This window comes from Chiloscyllium punctatum, chromosome 10 (genome assembly GCF_047496795.1).
Source record: "Chiloscyllium punctatum isolate Juve2018m chromosome 10, sChiPun1.3, whole genome shotgun sequence".
NCBI lineage: Eukaryota > Metazoa > Chordata > Chondrichthyes > Orectolobiformes > Hemiscylliidae > Chiloscyllium > Chiloscyllium punctatum.
This window is the reverse complement of record NC_092748.1, coordinates 8601759-8620364: the sequence shown is the minus strand read 5'-3', so window position 1 is coordinate 8620364 and position 18606 is coordinate 8601759. Positions and strand designations below refer to the sequence as shown.

General features: G+C 40.6%; 1 protein-coding gene across 7 annotated transcripts in view; it reads left to right on the top strand.

Moving 5' to 3' along the window:
* nbeal1 (neurobeachin-like 1) overlaps window positions 1-18606 on the top strand; it is a 239843-nt gene that overhangs the window by 75679 nt on the left and 145558 nt on the right. For 6 of the 7 annotated variants that reach the window (XM_072578456.1, XM_072578458.1, XM_072578459.1 and 3 more), the window contains exons 2-3: window positions 7188-7279; window positions 17265-17426. In XM_072578456.1, coding sequence (XP_072434557.1) covers window positions 7188-7279; window positions 17265-17426 — 254 coding nt within the window. Of the gene's footprint in view, window positions 1-5879; window positions 5949-7187; window positions 7280-17264; window positions 17427-18606 lie in introns of those variants that run through there. The other variant, XM_072578457.1, reaches the window with a different exon arrangement.

The window sequence follows — 18606 nt, the reverse complement described above, 5'->3', positions numbered from 1 at the left end:
GCAAGTTCTCTCCAGTGCCTTAGCCAGGATTTATTATTCCAGCAATATCAGAATATATCTGGACATTATTAAATTGCGGTTTGTGTAAGCTTGCTGTGTGCAGATTTGGCTTTTGTTTTTCTTGCATTACTATAGTTACTATAAAGTGTACTACTTGTTAACTATGTTAGAATGTCCTAAGGTTATGAATGGCATGACAATGCAAATTTATCTGTGTTTTTACTTAATCTCCTTTGCTGTGAAAGTTCAAGTCTCCTCATACTCACTACTTAGTTTTGCAAGTGATCTATTTCACTTTTAAAAAGTTGGAGTTTTGCACATAGCTTTATTACTCTGCCAATGAAAATGAGTGGAGGCAATACTTATAGCAAAGATAATGTTTTCATGTCTCTGTTTAAAAAAAATAAAAACTAATGAATGGATTTCAGTAAAATCCGATGCACAAGGTTTAGCCCAAAGAAAAGCTGATTATTTTTTGGCAGTGATCTAGATCCTGAAATTTTTCAAAAGGTAGCTAAACATTAGTTAATAGGTGTAGTAGATCTATGTGCTCTGCCAAATGCCTACTTCACTTGTTTATCAATTGAACAATATGTTTGACATTCCCTGGTTGCTTTGTATTGGAACTTACTTGAGGATAATCTATATTCATTGCTTTCCAGGTTGGTTCATAATGTATCATTAAAGGTATTCATTAAGAGTTTTGAGTTCCTGAAGTATCAGAAACATCAACATTGCTGACTTTCTATGTTTATCTAATACGTGGTTCCAGTGGGCAAACTGAAAGAAATACTCGCATTTATACAACACTTTTTATTGCCATTACCATAATGACATTTGGCCTAGAAGCAATAAGTAAGGAAACTGCAATTTATTTAAATGATATGTGGAATCTGTGTAATTAGTTTTGACAATGTATGTCAAGTATTTTGTAAAGATAAAAGACAATGTGTGTAATTACAAAGAATCAATTGGTATTTTCTTGGATAGTAAAAAATACTGAATCTAGCAACTCTTGACCCAGAAGGAAGTTAAGAAAGAAGCCTTTTTGCTGACAACACAAAGAGCTATTTGCAGAGGATCCACAGGGTAAGGGAGTTAAACATGTAGATACAGATACATAAGGAAAGCAAACCAAGACAGAAAAAGGAGCCAGAGAATTCTTGTGAGGTGAAGAAGCAAATCTCACTTTCAGGACATCATAAAGTTTCCTGTTTGGTAGAAAAGGAGATGCTGCTGGGTGTTTTCACAGAAGACCCAAATCATAAACAGGAATGTTATTGGTTAGTTGAGCTGAAAAGGATCAAAGAATTGCTGGTATCAGAACTGTCGTGAATTGAGCGATAGAGGATTTATAGAAGTGTACTTGAACTTTACTGATGACATTTGTACACATGAAGCTTATACTGATAGCTCTTGTCAGGTAGAACCTCTGACCTACCTGCATGAATAAAGAACGGCGTATTGTGGGATTCTGAAGCTAACTAGTGTCCTATTTGCATAGGGAGTGAATGGTTGGTGTTTATGGTTGCTTAAAATATATCTTTGGTCTATCAGCTATTTACCGTTTTACTTGAAGTATCATTTGGCTATTAAGTCAGAGTTTTATTTGTGTTTTCCAATTTTTGTGAAAGGAACAGCAATAAAAAGTGGAAACTGAAACAAATACAACTCTAGAGAAACTCTGCATTTTTGCAGCATCTGGGGAGAGAGAAACAAAACTTGAACAGAATCTTTGGGAAGTTACTTTATTTGGAGGTTATTCAGTAAACTTGGTTATCTTGGTTTATATCTCCTCCATGGGATTTGTATTACACCATAGTATGCAATATACGTGCACTTTACATGCGATTATGTACTGTTTAAAGTATAGTTACTTTTGTAGGAAGTGCAGCAGACAATTTGTGCACTGCAAGCTCCCAAAAACACCATCTCAGATCCTGAGGGAACTTGACAGGGTGGGTGTTGGAAAGCACATTTCCTCTTGTGGGAGATTCTAGAACTAGAAGTCATAATTTAAAAATGAAGGAGTTCCCATTTAAAAACAAGATGAGGAAAGACTTTTTTTCTCTGAGGGTTGAGAGCCTTTGGAAACCCCTTCCTCAAAAGTCAGTTGATGCAGGATCATTAAATATTTTTAAGGCTGAGTTAAATAGATCCTGATGACCAAGGTGATGCAAGGTTATTATGGCATACAGGAATGTCGAGTTGAGGTTAAAATCAAATCAGCTGTGATCCAATTGAATGGCAGAGCAGACTCAACGAGCCAAGTGGCCTACCTTGTTCCTTGTTTGTATGTTTGTGATGGTGACCGGACATTCTGTTTTACTTGACTTTGATTGAAGGCCAAACATTGGTTAGGACACCAGGGATAAGTCCCTTGCACTACCTCAAAGTAGTGCCTTAGAATATTTTATACACATCCAAAAATAAAGCTTGGTTCAACAACTTATCCGAAAGATTGCACCTTTGTTCTTGCTGCATTCCCTCAACCCTGTACTGGAATGTCAGCTTTGATTTTTGCACTCAATCCCTGGAGTGGGGCTGGTATCTAAAACCTTGTGATTCAGAGGTGAGAATGTTATCAACTAGGTAAAAGAAAAGTTGCCACAGTCTTACCAGACCATGTAGCTGCTCTCTAAGTAAAGAGAGACAACTAATTAGATTAGATTACTTAGATTAGATTACTTACAGTGTGGAAACAGGCCCTTCGGCCCAACAAGTCCACACCGACCCGCCGAAGCGTAACCCACCCATTCCTGTACATTTACCCCTTTACCTAACACTACAGGCAATTTAGTATGGCCAATTCACCTGATGTGCACATCTTTGGACTGTGGGAGGAAACCGGAGCACCCAGAGGAAACCCACGCAGACACGGGGAGAATGTGCAAACTCCACACAGTCAGTCGGGAATTGAACCCAGGTCTCTGGCGCTGTGAGGCAGCAGTGCTAACCACTGTGCCACCGTGCCGTGGTGGTTTAACCTGAGAGTTACCATGCCTCAGGTGCGGGGAGAGGTTGTGAAGGAGAATTCTTCATGGTAACCTCAGCTTGAGAAGAAAACATTTACAGATTTGTGGGGAAAGCGCAAGGGAGTGGGACTAATTGGAAAGCTCTTTCAAGGGCTTTCACATGCACAATGGATTGCATAGTCTCTTTCTGTTCTCTAGGATTCTGCATAGATGGAATGATAGTTTGTGTGAGAGAGTTTAACGAGCAACATTTAAGTTCCTGCCAGATAACGTTTTGCATAACGTGATCATAACAATTAAAGGGAGTCGGGGGCTGAGTTCAGTATGGTTGCCATTACAAAAGAGAAAGTGCTAGAAAAGCTAAAAGGTCTTAAAATTGATAAATGTCCTGGCCCCGGAACAGTTGATCTTCCGTAATTACACCGGCACCACTCCCCACCTCTTCCTCCGTTACATTGATGACTGCATTGGCACCACCTCATGCTCCCGCGAGGAGGTTGAGCAATTCATCAACTTCACCAACACATTCCACCCTGACCTTAAATTTACCTGGACCATCTCTGACACCTCGCTCCCCTTCCTGGACCTCTCCATCTCCATTAATGACAACCGACTTGACACTGACATTTTTTACAAACCCACCGACTCCCACAGCTACCTGGATTACACCTCTTCCCACCCTATCGCTTGCAAAAATGCCATCCCGTATTCCCAATTTCTCCGCCTCCGCCGTATCTGCTCCCAGGAGGACCAGTTGCACTATAGAACACACCAGATGGCCTCCTTCTTTAGAGACCGCAATTTCCCTTCCCACATGGTTAAAGATGCCCTCCAACGCATCTCGTCCACATCCCGCACCTCCGCCCTCAGACCCCACCCCTCCAACCGTAACAAGGACAGAATGCCCCTGATGCTCACCTTCCACCCTACAAACCTTCGCATAAACCAAATCATCTGCTGACATTTCCGCCACCTCCAAAAAGACCCCACCACCAGGAATATATTTCCCTCCCCACCCCTTTCCGCCTTCCGCAAAGACTGTTCCCTCCGTGACTACCTGGTCAGGTCCACACCCCCCTACGACCCACCTCCCATTCTGGCACTTTCCCCTGCCACCGCAGGAACTGTGAAACCTGTGCCCACACCTCCTCCCTCACCTCTATCCAAAGCCTTAAAGGAGCCTTCCACATCCATCAAAGTTTTACCTGCACATCCACTAATATCATTTATTGTATCCGTTGCTCCCGATGTGGTCTCCTCTACATTGGGGAGACTGGGCGCCTCCTAGCAGAGCGATTTAGGGAACATCTCAGAGACACCCGCACCAATCAACCAAACCACTCCGTGGCCCAACATTTCAACTCCCCCTCTGACTCTGCCGAGGACATGGAGGTCCTGGGCCTCCTTCACCGCCGCTCCCTCACCACTAGACGCCTGGAGGAAGAACGCCTCATCTTCCGCCTCGGAACACTTCAACCCCAGGGCATCAGTGTGGACTTCAACAGCTTCCTCATTTTCCCCTTCCCCCACCTCATCCTAGTTTCAAACTTCCAGCTCAGCACTGTCTCCTTGACTTGTCCGGACTTGTCCTACCTGCCTATCTCCTTTTCCACCTATCCACTCCACCCTCTCCACCTTGACCTATCACCTTCAGCTCCTCCCCCACTCACCCATTGTACTCTATGCTACTTTCTCCCCACCCCCACCCTCCTCTAGCTTATCTCTCCACTCTTCAGGGTCACTGCCTTTATTCCTGATGAAGGGCTTTTGCCCGAAACATCGATTTCGCTGCTCGTTGGATGCTGCCTGAACTGCTGTGCTCTTCCAGCATCACTAATCCAGTATTTGCTTTCCAGCATCTGCAGTTATTGTTTTTACATCCTAGAGTTCTGAGGGAGGTGGCTGAGGAAATAGCGGAGGTGTTGGTTAAGATCTTTCAAAAGTCACTGGAGTCAGGGAAAGTCCCGGATGATTGGAAGATTGCTGTTGTAACCCCCTTGTTCAAGAAAGGATCAAGACAAAAGATGGAAAATTATAGGCCAATTAGCCTAACCTCGGTTGTTGGTAAAATTCTCGAATCCATCATTAAGGATGAGGTTTCTAAATTCTTGGAAGAGCAGGGTCGGATTAGAACAAGTCAACATGGATTTAGTAAGGGGAGGTCGTGCCTGACAAATCTGTTGGAGTTCTTTGAAGAGGTGACAAGTAGGTTAGACCGGGGAAACCCAGTGGATGTGGTCTACCTAGACTTCTAAAAGGCCTTTGATAAGATGCCACACGGGAGGCTGCTGAGCAAGGTGAGGGCCCATGGTGTTCGAGGTGAGCTACTGGTATGGATTGAGGATTGGCTGTCTGACAGAAGGCAGAGAGTTGGGATAAAAGGTTCTTTTTCGGAATGGCAGCCGGTGACAAGCGTTATCCCGGTGTTCAGTGTTGGGGCCGCAGCTGTTCACATTATATATTAATGATCTGGATGAAGGGACTGGGGGCATTCTAGTGAAGTTTGCCGATGATACAAAGTTAGGTGGACAGACATGTAGTACTGAGGAAGTGGGGAGGCTGCAGAAGGATCTAGACAGTTTGGAAGAGTGGTCCAGGAAATGGCTGATGGAATTCAATGTGAGCAAATGCGAGGTCTTGTACTTTGGAAAAATGAATACAAGCATGGACTACTTTCTAAACGGTGAGAAAATTAGTAAAGCCAAAGTATAGAGGGATCTGGGAGTGCTAGTTGAGGATTGTCTAAGGGTAAACATGCAGATTGAGTCCGTGATTAAGAAAGCGAATGCAATATTGTCAATTATCTCAAGAGGGTTGGAATATAAAAGCACCGTTGTGCTACTGAAACTTTATAAAGCTCTAGTTAGGCCCCATTTGGAGTACTGTGTCCAGTTTTGGTCCCCACACCTCAGGAAGGACATACTGGCACTGGAACGTGTCCAGCGGAGATTCACACGGATGATCCCTGGAATGGTAGGTCTAACATATGAGGAACGGCTGAGGATCCTGGGATTGTATTCATTGGAGTTTAGGAGATTAAGGGGAGATCTAATATAAACTTACAAGATAATACATGGCTTGGAAAGGGTGGACGCTAGGAAATTGTTTCCGTTAGGCGAGGAGACTCGGACCCGTGGACACAGCGTTAGAATTAGAGGGGGTAAATTCAGAACAGAAATGCAGAGACATTTCTTCAGCCAGAGAGTGGTGGGCCTGTGGAATTCATTGCCACGGGGTGCAGTGGAGGCTGGGACGCTAAATGTCTTCAAGGCAGAAAGTGATAAATTCTTGATGTCACAAGGCATTAAGGGCTACGGGGAGAATGCGGATAAGTGGAGTTGAAATGCCCATCAGCCATGATTCACTGGCAGAGTGGACTCGATGGGCCGAATGGCCTTACTTCTGCTTCTATGTCCTATGGTCTAATGGTCTTATAGGATATGAAATAAATCATGACACAATGAGGTGGTTCAGTATGAAATGATTATTTTGTTGAATTTTTGTTTGTTCAGTTTATTAAGATTGAATTACAGTTTGCAATTTCCTCTCCATTCTAGATTTGTTCTCTTTGACAGTCAGCATTTCTGATTTGGGGCAGTAGGTGAAAAAGGATGGAAATCAAAATGAAGCTAAATGTTTTTGGGCACCTGACTTCGGAGTTCTTTGAAAAAAGGAAAATTACGCAACAGCTATCTGTCTTTTTATAATAGTTTTATTATTGTTATATAATTAATTGTTAATTAATATTATTAATAGTATTATAATTATATTGTAATAAACAATAAGAGTCTTGTCAGTTTTGTTCCTTTAATGCGACAAGTGCAGCAAGAGTCTGGGTGCATTCCCATTCTTCCCACTTTTAACAGAGATGTGCAGTTATTACTTGCTGAGTAGCACCATAACACAGATGAGTGTGGTCATCAGTCTAAAGCTGGACTCCAAGCACCTCATAACATTTTCTAGAGCTTGAATTTGTGTGAGCAGATCCTCAGTGAATAGAGAGGCTAAAATAATGCAAAGAAATTGTACGTGTCAATTCTGCAATGGGCTCAAGTGGCTTTGCAGGAAAACAAAACTTTGGAAGTGTATCTCTGGGTCCAGATCTGACATTTGAGGCACTTTATTAATTTGTGAATTTTAATTATGCTGTATTTGTTTGAACAAAAATAAAATTTAACTCATGCTTTGCTTGTATATATTTTCTGTTTACAGAAGGACCCAGACTACCTTAAGCTGTGGCTAGAAAATTTTGTTGCAACATATGAGAAGTTTCTTGATGTTGATTTTGAAAAACCTCCCACAAGGTATGTTATGCCTCAAAACTGTTGAAGTTTTGTTCTGTTCATTCATGGGATGGGGAGTTACCAAGACATCATTTATTGCCCATCCATAATTGCCCTAGAGAGGGGAATAGTAAGGTGCAGTCTTGTGCTATACGTGTGTGGTGATTAGTGGGCGGGAGTAGTTCTCGACATTTTATCCTATGGCAATGAAGGAACACATGTATGTGATAGATAAGTCAGTATGGTACATGACTTAGAGTGGTATTTGCATATGATTGTATTTCTATCCATCTGCTTTTGACTTCTGTGTGATAGAGGTTTCTGATTTCAAAGATATAGTAAATGAAACATTGGTGGGTTACTTCAGTGAAATTTGGAGATGGTGAAGAAGCAGAAGAGTGAATTTTAAAGTTGCTGGATGGTGTGCCAGTAAAGTGCTTTGCTTTGTTCTTGATGATGTTGATCTCCTCAAGTGTTACTGGAGCTGTACTCACCCAGGCACTTGGAGAGTATTCCATCCCACTCCTGACTTGTGCCTTGTAGGTGGCTTTAGAAGGTGAGATATGCGTTCCAGTTTACCAACCTTTGACTAGCCCCTTTGACTAGCCATAGCATTTATGTGACTGGTCTAAAATCTGAGACTTGGAGGCCTGCAGTCTATCACTGTCACCACAGCTGCCCAGGCATTTGTTCACAGGTGAGAATTTAAGGCAGCTTCTTCGCAGTTAGATAACTAAGGTCTTCCTTTAACCTTACAGCAACTAAAGCATCCAGGCACATTGAGATGTACAAAAATATGCAGGCCATGTTGTCAAACTGTAGGTCCTTATTCTGATTATTTTCCTTTGTTGTCTTTTGAGCTTAAATAGGGGTAAGTTAAATGATTACAGAAACAGGATAGCATTAAGTGGAGTATCAGGTGTCAATCATAAATTCTGTAGCATGAGGTACTGATCAGTGAAAATTGTTGGACACTACAGTTTGATCTGGCTAGGGCTAGCTTTACACTTGCTTGGGAAAATTCCATTAAAGCTTTCTAATATTCAGGGGTAGCTAATATTTTATCACGATTAATTAATGGGCAGATTAAGATCATTAAGCTCTATTGACCCTTCCTGCTTGCCTATGATGACTAGAACATATTGGTTAAGCATTTCCTCCTTACCCCAGCAGCTTGATAATGTCATGAGAAAGAGAAAGGTAACCAGGCCTTTAAGGGACAACTGTTCTGGAAGACTCGTATGTATCTTGACTCGCAGCCCACCCTTGGATTGGTCTACGAGACCAGTATACTTGGTGTTGTCTGTGAAAGCACACCATCTATTTGTATGATGGATTCCTTCACCCTCTTGGTGGTTACAGGTTAATATCCATAGCATCAGCTAGCAGTGCATTGTGTAAAATGAATTATCTTAATTTTGCCCAATTAATTGACTTGTAATTGTCTGCTTAATTGAAGGGATAACCACAGCAGACCGTGGAATTTAATAGATAACCAATAATGCTATCTTTCATATTCTAAACCAGTCTGGATTGTTGTAAAACCTGTATGGAGAACTTCAAAAACTAAACAACAGTGATGTTTAAGCACTGAAATCCAACATTTAAAAATATCCTTATTAGTGTATACAGATATTATGATATTATGTTTAATCTTTTGACCCTTGTGTCCGAACAGGCGAATGTTTAATCTGCCAATTCATTTCAACATGAGGGATCATGAACTCATTTCTTGCAAGAGGAAAGATCATTTCTGTTTTGTGAAATGAGTTCTTCATTTGACTGTCGTCACCCCAATCTCAGTTGGTAATAGTTTGACAACAATAGCGATAGTCATTTTAGCACTCTGGCTTGATTGGGAAAACTCTTAAATCATTGTGTAGAAATGTGACAGAGTAGAGCACAGTGACCAGTTGTTTGAAGGAGGGAGTGACCTATCATATTTTGAGTATGGTTCTTATACATAATCACTGCTGGTATGTAGTTGTTGAGTCATGATCTATTACCCCACTGGTGTCAGTAGTAATTCATCAAATATTTCTTCATTAAATGTTCCCAGTAAAAGACCAATTACCTCATTGTACATCTTTGAAGGAACTATCATTTAGTGCCTTTCTCCAGACCCCTACATATACATCTAAATCTGTTTTGAATGTTGCTGCTGAATCAAAGTAGTGTATTTCTGATCCCAGCAACTCTTTACATTTAATAAATCTAATTCATACCCCAGTCCTTTTGGTCATCTGTGATTGATTTCTTCTCTATTTTTGCTGTCCCTCAACATTTATTGCCATGGATTGTTCTTGAAACGTCTGCTCTTGAGTTATTTGTAATATGGTTCTTCAGAGAAGTCTTGGCAGGTGTTTGACAAAGTCTTGGATGGATGCTTATGAGAAATAGTTTTGCTTCCCTACTGATAGAGGGATGATGAGTTCAGTGCTATTAAGCACTGTCAGTATGACTGAGAAATTCCAGAATAAACTCAGTTTGTGAAAAAAGTATATGAAGACTAGGGTGTGATCAGGTGACCTATTTGGGATAGCTTATACAGAAGGTATTTTTAGGATATTGTTTAATAATATAGTTTCAAGCATTGTTGTAAATATTAATTTTGCTCACATACTTTGTCAGTCGTTCTGTAATGTCAACTGCAAAGCTGTCCCAGCCAGAAGCAGAAAAATGCAGTCTGTTCTTACAGGTTCAAAGACAGCTGCTATTTTTCTATCTGACTGACAAAGTTACTCAACTACAAAAATACCCCAATCCCTGCCTTATGTTTGAATTCAGCATAACCACTTGGTACTGAATTTTTGACAAAAAGATTTGAATAGATCTTTATAAATAAGAATCAGGCCAACTCCACCACACTTGTTGACAGAATCTGTATGAACTTCACTGCCAGTGTTTAAAAACAAAATTCTTTGTTTCTGTGGGATTGCCAAATGGCAAAAAAAAGTCTTAAGTAACATCGGTTTGATATGTAAGGAGGAACATTATGGTAAATATGTTCCTCACATTAGCAATTTCTTTAAATTATTGGTGGGGTGATGGGGAGCAAAGGCAATGTATCAAATTTATAGACTAGGCACAGACCATTCAACCCAACTGGTCTTAATCCCAAGTTTTGATATTCTCTCACAAATGGCATCATCATCTCAATGACCATTTCAGTGTTTTTTTTCCCAACTCGAAACACTTAGTCATAGTCATAGAGATGTACAGCATGGAAACAGATCCTTCGGTCCAACCCGTCCATGCCGACCAGATATCCCAATCCAATCTAGTCCCACCTGCCAACACCCGGCCCATATCCCTCCAAACCCTTCCTATTCATATACCCATCCAAATGCCTCTTAAATGTTGCAATTGTACCAGCCTCCACCACATCCTCTGGCAGCTCATTCCATACACGTACCACCCTCTGCATGAAAAAGTTGCCCCTTAGGTGTCTTTTATATCTTTCCCCTCTCACCCTAAACCTATGCCCTCTAGTTCTGGACTCCCCAACCCCAGGGAGAAGACTTGTCTATTTATCCTATCCATGCCCCTCATAATTTTGTAAACCTCTATAAGGTCGCCCCTCAACCTCCGACGCTGCAGGGAAAACAGCTCCAGCCTGTTCAGCCTCCCCCTGTAGCTCAAATCCTCCAACCCTGGCAACATCCTTGTAAATCTTTTCTGAACCCTTTCAAGTTTCACAACATCTTTCCAATAGGAAGGAGACCAGAATTGCACACAATATTCCAACAGTGGCTGAACCAATGTCCTGTACAGCTGCAACATGACCTCCCAACTCCTGTACTCAATACTCTGACCAATAAAGGAAAGCATACCAAACACCTTCTTCACTATCCTATCTACCTGTGACTCCACTTTCAAGGAGCTATGAACCTGCACTCCAAGGTCTCTTTGTTCAGCAACACTCCCTAGGACCTTACCATTAAGTGTATAAATCCACTTCTATTATGGGGAATCCCTCATGCTCTACATTTCTAGAAAAAGAGAGCTTCAACCTGTTCAGTCTTTCCTAATGATTGTAAATTTTCATTCTCCTTGAATATCGTTTTGCACTTTCTCCAGTCTCACTATACCCTTTTTTGATGATGTAAAGACCAGAACTGAAATGAGCCACTGACTGAATTAGAAAGGGAAACCTATAACCTGGTTCCTACTTCAGGGAATCTACTGCTTGTTTGCATTGTGTGGAAATTAGTTGAGAGCAGGATCAGATTCAGTTGTGGTGACCTTATAATCGAAAGTCTTGTTGGCACTCATTGTCAAGATTAAGATGAAAGAGGATACTATGGAAGCATATTCATGCAAGATGCCAAATGCTTCAAGGCAGTAAGAGGACAGATAAAATGTATTGTCTGTAATTAATAAAACCACTGAGGGAAGGCATTGTATTTCAGAAAAAGAATTGCATTCTAAATTATTTTATACTCTTATTATGACTGAGCAAGAACACCAGTTTTAGTCTTAGTTACCAGTGAAACTGCGTACTATTTATAGGATTACATAGTCTGCAGTGGTAATTTTGAAGAATTTGGGATATTTTCTGTCTTTCTGCCAGATTCAGGCTTGTTGTCGAAGCAGCTGGCTTGAGGCCTGTTTTAGGGCTTGAATGTGCTTGAATAGTTCAGATGATGCAACTGACTGAAAGAGCAAAGCTTAAGCTCTTTCCACTGGAAAATCCAAATACTATGCATGTGTTGGCTGTTTTAAACAGTCGAAACAGCAGCCTTCTTTGTTTTAGAATTATGAGGATCAAATTTGTTACTTAATTTGCATGCATGTAATTTCTGTCCTTTATTTAGCCACTATGAACACTGCATGAATTAATTCTTCAGGCAACACTGATCCATCCTGCCTTTCTTTCAAAAAATGTACAAACTTTACAGTACACAGTATTTGTTTTAAGGCAACCTTTAATGTCGTGTCTCCATTTGTGCTGTGTTAAACCAAGTGATGGACTTGACTAACAGTAAACTACATTGCATCATAACTGTCCAAAGCTTCTAAATAATCTAAGTTTTGCATTGGAGTTCCACATAATTCCTTGAAAGGTTAGCTGTTGGCAATATTTATAAACAACTTGGAGTTGGAAAATTGTGAAAACGTTCATAAGTATAAGTTGCTGGCAGATTGAGTTTAATTTAGATAAAGTCGAGGTGCTGCATTTTGGGAAAGCAAACCTTAGCAGGACTTATACACTTAATGGTAAGGCCCTCGGGAGTGTTGCTGAACAAAGAGACCTTTGAGTGCAGGTTCATAGCTCCTTGAAAGTAGAATCGCAGGTAGATAGGATAGTGAAGATGGCATTTGGTAAGCTTTCCTTTATTGGTCAGAGTATTGAGTACAGGAGTTGGGAGGTCATTGTGTGGTTGTACAGGACATTGATTAGGCCACTGTTGGAATATCGCTTGCAATTCTGGTCTCCTTCCTATTGGAAAGATGTTGTGAAACTTGAAAGGGTTCGGAAAAGATTTACAAGGATGTTGCCAGAGTTGGAAGATTTGAGCTATAGGGAGAAGCTGAACAGGCTGGGGCTATTTTCCCTGCAGAGGCTGAGGGGTGACCTTATAGAGGTTTACAAAATCATGAGGGGCATGGATAGGGTAAATAGACAAGGTCTTTTTCCTGGGGTGGGGGAATCCAGAACTAGAGGGCATAGGTTTAGGGTGAGAGGGGCCTGTGAAAGAGACCTAAGGGACAACTTTTTCACGCAGAGGTTGGTGCATGTGTGGAATGAGCTGCCAGAGGATGTGGTGGAGGCTGGTACAATTGTAACATTTAAAAGGCATCTGGGTGGGTATATGAATAGGAAGGGAATATGGTCCGGCTGCTGGCAGGTGGGACTAGGTTGGGTTGGGATGTCTGGTTGGCATGGACAAGTTGGAGCGAAGGGTCTGTTTCCGTGCTGTACATCTCTATGACTGTATAAGAAAGCCACCAATAAATCCACTGGAAATTTGAAAGAAATGTTGATATCCAGAAGAGTGGGGAGAATGTGAAACTTGCTACCACAAGGCGTAGTTAAGATGAATGGCATACATATGTTTACGAGAAAGCAGTCATGTTAATAAGGTTGGATGAAAGTGGTTGGAACGTAAGCTCCAGCATCAACCTGACAGATGAAATAGATTGTCTAGTTCTCTTTACGTGATTTTGCCCCATTTTGAACTACAGTGCTCTTATGAATGCCAGTGTAGGCCCAGATAAGAAATCTGATTTAAAACCTTTTTGTTTAAATGAATGCTGTCAAGTAAAATTGAGTTTTGCCCAATTTTTAGCATTGTCAATTATTTCTCATTTGTTATCGTTGAGGAACTACACATGCAATGTACTTTTGCTGCCACCATAAAGATGGTGGAGTAATCTAAATAAAGCAGTTCTTATCCAAAATCTCAAAGCTGCCAGCGCTTATCATTTCAATGATGCAAATCTATTTTCTGTTTTGTATTGATGTGCAGTTGTCTGGATGAACCTACCCCAACTCTGCTTCCTACAAGTGGAGCACTGCATGTCTTCTCATTTTGGGAATTAATTGATTGCCAACCTTTTAAGTTCTTGGGGCAATAAGACAATCTTTGTCACCATTAAGGTTTGTAAAATCAATGCTTAGGGAGGTTTCTTGAGATGATTTTCAGGCAAATTAACATGTTTTGAAATTTTAACCTAGGTGTGATTGAAGTAACTTTATATAGTGTACCACCAGGAAACACTAACACACTGTCTGATAAATATTGCTCCAAATTTTGCCAATTATTTTAAATCTGTCACCTCTGACTTCCAACCCACCTACCATAAGCAATGGTTTCCCCCTCCTTACTGATCAAAACTGCCCATTACTTTAAATACCTCATTTCAGTCTCCCCTTAACTTACTGCTTGCAGCTGAACAAACCCAGCTTCTCCAATCTCTGCTAACAAATTAAATCCCTCTTCCTTGATTATCGTCTTCAAGAACATGACATTTTTTTCTGAAATCAGATGGCCAGAATTGGATGCGTACTCCAACTCGGAGATAACAAGTGAATAATGTGCAATATAAGCAGATGTTTCTGGGAAAAAAATATTTCTGTCTGACTGGATGGAGGAGTCATGGGCTTATAAAAGTGGGAAATAAAGCTATTAACAGTTCTTATATGTAGATGGATTGATTAAATGGCACCTTCTCATTACAAATGCAAGGCTTGAATCCTCATCTAGATGAGAACATAACAAGGAGCAGACTTTTGACATTAGGCCTGCAAGCCTTTTATTTGGAACCTGATGTTTAAGGACTGCACTGTGAAGCCTGGAGTTTTATTGCTGGTTTCCTGGCATTGGAATTGAATTCCATCCCCTATTTAAATCGGGCTATTCTGCAGGTGTGGTGCTGTACCAAAACACCCATCATATCTTTGTAATGAAGCCATCTTTCCCACTGTTATCAGACTTATGAGTGGACCTCTCATATATTAGTGTTGATCTTTCTCTGCACCTCCTCTGTAGCTGTAACACTATATTCTGCATTTGTTATATTATCCTGTTGTACTTATGTAAGGTATGATTTGTCTAGATTGCATGCAAAACAGTATTTTTCACAATAACAAATCAAAACCTATTCCCTTGGATTTGCTAAAAGAAAGTTTTTTTTTTCCATCTGGTTCTTGTTATTTGGAAACTGACTGAAAAATACTGAATAATTGGGGGAAAAAAACATCATTGGAAAGAAAATTTAAACAAACTCAGTTTCTCAAGAAATACTGTGCTTTACAATAGAATCCTACAGCACAGGAGGAGGAAGTTTGTCCTATCGTACCTAAACTAGCGCTTAAATAAAAACATTGCATTATTAGTCCTATTCTCCTGTCTTCTCCCCAGATTCTTGCAAAGTTTTCCCTCTTAAAATATTTACTCAAAACTCTTGACAGTTACTAGCGACTAGTTTTCCACCACCCATTTTAGTTAATAAGTTCCAGATCAGCATAACTAGAAAAACTAGATTAAACAAAAATTCCCCTAACTCTCTTCTAGTTCTTTTTCCCATTACCTTAAATGTGTATATTGTAGGACTAGTTCTCCTGCTTTTAGAAATGGCTTCTTGCTACATATGCTATCAAGACCCCTCCTAGTTTTAAAATGATTGTTAGTAGCGTTGACCTATTCATAGTCAGCTAATTTTGCAGGACGGCGAAGCAGTTGCTGTGTGTTTTGGCTGGTATCAGTGTGATGATCTCAAACTGCACTGCACCACTGTGAAACAGTGTGTGATTTTTCCTTGGCAGTCGAGCAAACCTGTGATCAGAATAAAGTTAAATTTATCTTGTTAAAAAAAAATCACTGGAGCTTGGTTGCAGTAGCAGATTTCTTCTGTCACCTCCATGTTAGTTGAAATCAATGAAAGCATTATCTGTGAGAATATCTGTTTCATATTGTCAGTTGAGATGCTACCACAATCTTAATTATTTGACTTTTTTTCCTTGTGGGCATTGCTGGCACAGCTGTCATTTGTTGCTCATCCCCAAATGCTCTTGAATGCTGAGGTTTTTTTAACCATTTCAGAGGATAGTCAAGAACCAACCATACCACTGTGCATCTGGAGTGATATGTAAAACAGCAAAATTTCCTTTACTAAACAACATGAGGGAACTAGGTGGGTTTTTACTTTCATGGCCTCCATTCCTGAGACTAGCTTTACAGATTTGGAGATGCCAGTGTTGGACTTGGGTGTACAAAGTTAAAAATCACACAACCACCTGTTGAAGGAGCAGCGCTCTGAAAGCTAGTGCTTCCAAATAAACCTGTTTGACTATAACAGAGGTATTTTTAATCAATCTGTTGAGGGATGTTATTACATGCATCTAGAGCAGGTGAGACTTGAACCCAAGCCTTCTGGATCTGAGACAGGAACACTACCACTGCATTACCAGAGTCCCTTGAGATTAACTTTATAGTTCAGAGCTGTTAATTGAATTCACCACCTGTGGTATGGTCTTCCCTTTGTCATGGGACTAGTAATTCAGAGGCCAGGCTAATGGCCTGGAGGCATTAGTTTCAATTAATTTAAAATATAAATTAGAAAGGTGGTCTGAGTAAAACTAACTGTGAAATTACAGGATTGACATAAAAGCCCATCTGGTTCAGTGATGTCCTTTCTGAAAGGAAATCTGTCAGATTACCTGATCTTGCCTACATGTGACTCCAGACCCACAGCAAGAGCTTGGTTCTTGATAGCACTCCGATGTGACATTAAGCTTAGATCCCTGATTTTTCTGATCCCTGTCCTGTCCCACTGGCAAAATAGGAACAGAAATAGGCTTTTCAGCTCCTCAAGCCTGTTCTGCCATTCAGTGAGATCATGTGTTCTAACCCTATATCCCTGCTTTTAGCCCATATCCCTTAATATTTTGGTTAACAAAAATTTATTTATCTCTGATTTAAAATTAACAACTGATCAAGTATCTACTGTCATTTGTGGAAGAGAGTTACAAATATCTGCCATCCTTTGTGTGTAAAAGTGCTTCTTAACATCTCTCCTAAACAGTCTGGACCTAAGTCTGAGACTATGCTCCCAGTTCTAAAATCTCCAATCGGTTGAAGTAGTTTATCTTGATCTACCCTGTCTTTTCCTATTAATATCTTAAGATTTCAATCATATCATTGCATAATGTTCTAAATTGTAGAGAAAACAGGATTAATTTGTATAATCTCTCCTCAGACATAAACCCCTGAAGTTCAGGTATCATGTCTAAAATGTCTTACTCCCTCAATTTTTGCACCCTCCCTGGCAGTATTGTGACATTAAACCAGTGGTTTCACCTGAGCCCCTGGAACCACCATTTAATGAGTTGGTAATCTCAAACCACGTGGCAGTTTTAGCTCATTAATTAACTGTTCCAGTTGCTTGCAGCTGAATTTAAACATTTAGTTCAAAACCTTGGCTTGACCTCCATAGTAGCTGAAATGTGTGCACAAGTATATAATCTCAACATTGATCATGTTTATTTCTGTTCCCTTAGACTGGATGACATTCCACCAGGGTTATCTTTGTTGCCTGATAACATCCTGCAGGTTCTCAGGCAACAACAGTTGCAATGCATGCAAAAACTGTCAGACGGGCTAGAAGATGAACAGCAAGCACTGGCGCTCACTCTGGTCAAATTCCTCATTATCATCTGCAGGTATAGTTGCTATTATAATTATATGTGATTGATAGCATATAGACTAGAAGGGGGCTACAGAAAGCTAAGAATGCGAGTGTTCTGATATAAGATAACAAATCTGAATTGTTAATTCTGTTTCTGCATAGATGCAGCCAGATCCGCTGAGTGTTTCCAGCATTTTCTGTTTTTATTTAAGATTAGATTAGCTTCCCTACAGTGTGGAAATAGGCCATTCGACCTGACAAGTCCACACAGACCCTCCGAAGAGTAACCCACCCAGACCCATTTCGTTCTGACTAATGCACCTAATACTATGGGCAATTTAACATGGCCAGTTCACCAGACCTGCACATCTTTGGATTTTGGGATGAAACCCATGCAGACACGTGGAGAATGTGCAAACTCCACACAGATAGTCACGCAAGGTGGGAATCGAACCAGAGTCCCTGGCGCTGAGAGGCAGCAGTGCTAACCACTGAACCACCGTGCCACCCTCTAAGATTTTCAACTGCTGCATTAATCTTTTTACCATATGCCTATTGAACAGTAGTATGCCCTTAAAGAGACAATATCCCAAAGGACAATGAAATCCCTGTTTCACTCGATTATAGGTATCACTGATGATGAAGAAGTTTTTCTCTCTCTCTCCTCCCTTGTAGTTACATAGTTGTCAGTGACAGATATATTGGTGCATTGGTATATAATCTCAGAGAGAACTTTCACAGAGTCTTGGTCTGTTTGGTCTAAGTTTGTTTGATGGGATAACAAGAGAGAGAAAAAGAAGATACAACAGCTGAGCGCATTCTGTCCTCAACTAATGCCTATACATGAAGGTGAAAGGCTAACTGCCTAGCAAACAGGAACCTGGGCATTTTAATTTATCTTTAGTCCTCTCCATCCCAATCTTGTAGCTGGCCAATAGTAAGCATCTATCACTGCTCTGGCTGACTTAACTAACTTAATGTGCAACAAATCAAGAAATTTCCCATCAACTTGAATTTGTATAGCACTGTTAGCATGATAAACTGCCTGAACATGTTTTATGGGAGCAGTATCAGACAATATTTGACACTGATCCCAATAAAGAGTTATTCGGTCAGGTTGATGGCACGTAGGCTTTAAAGATCCTCATAAAGAGGAAGGAGAGATTGGATGTAGCGAGAATTTGGGGAGGGAATTCATACCTTAAGGCCCAAGC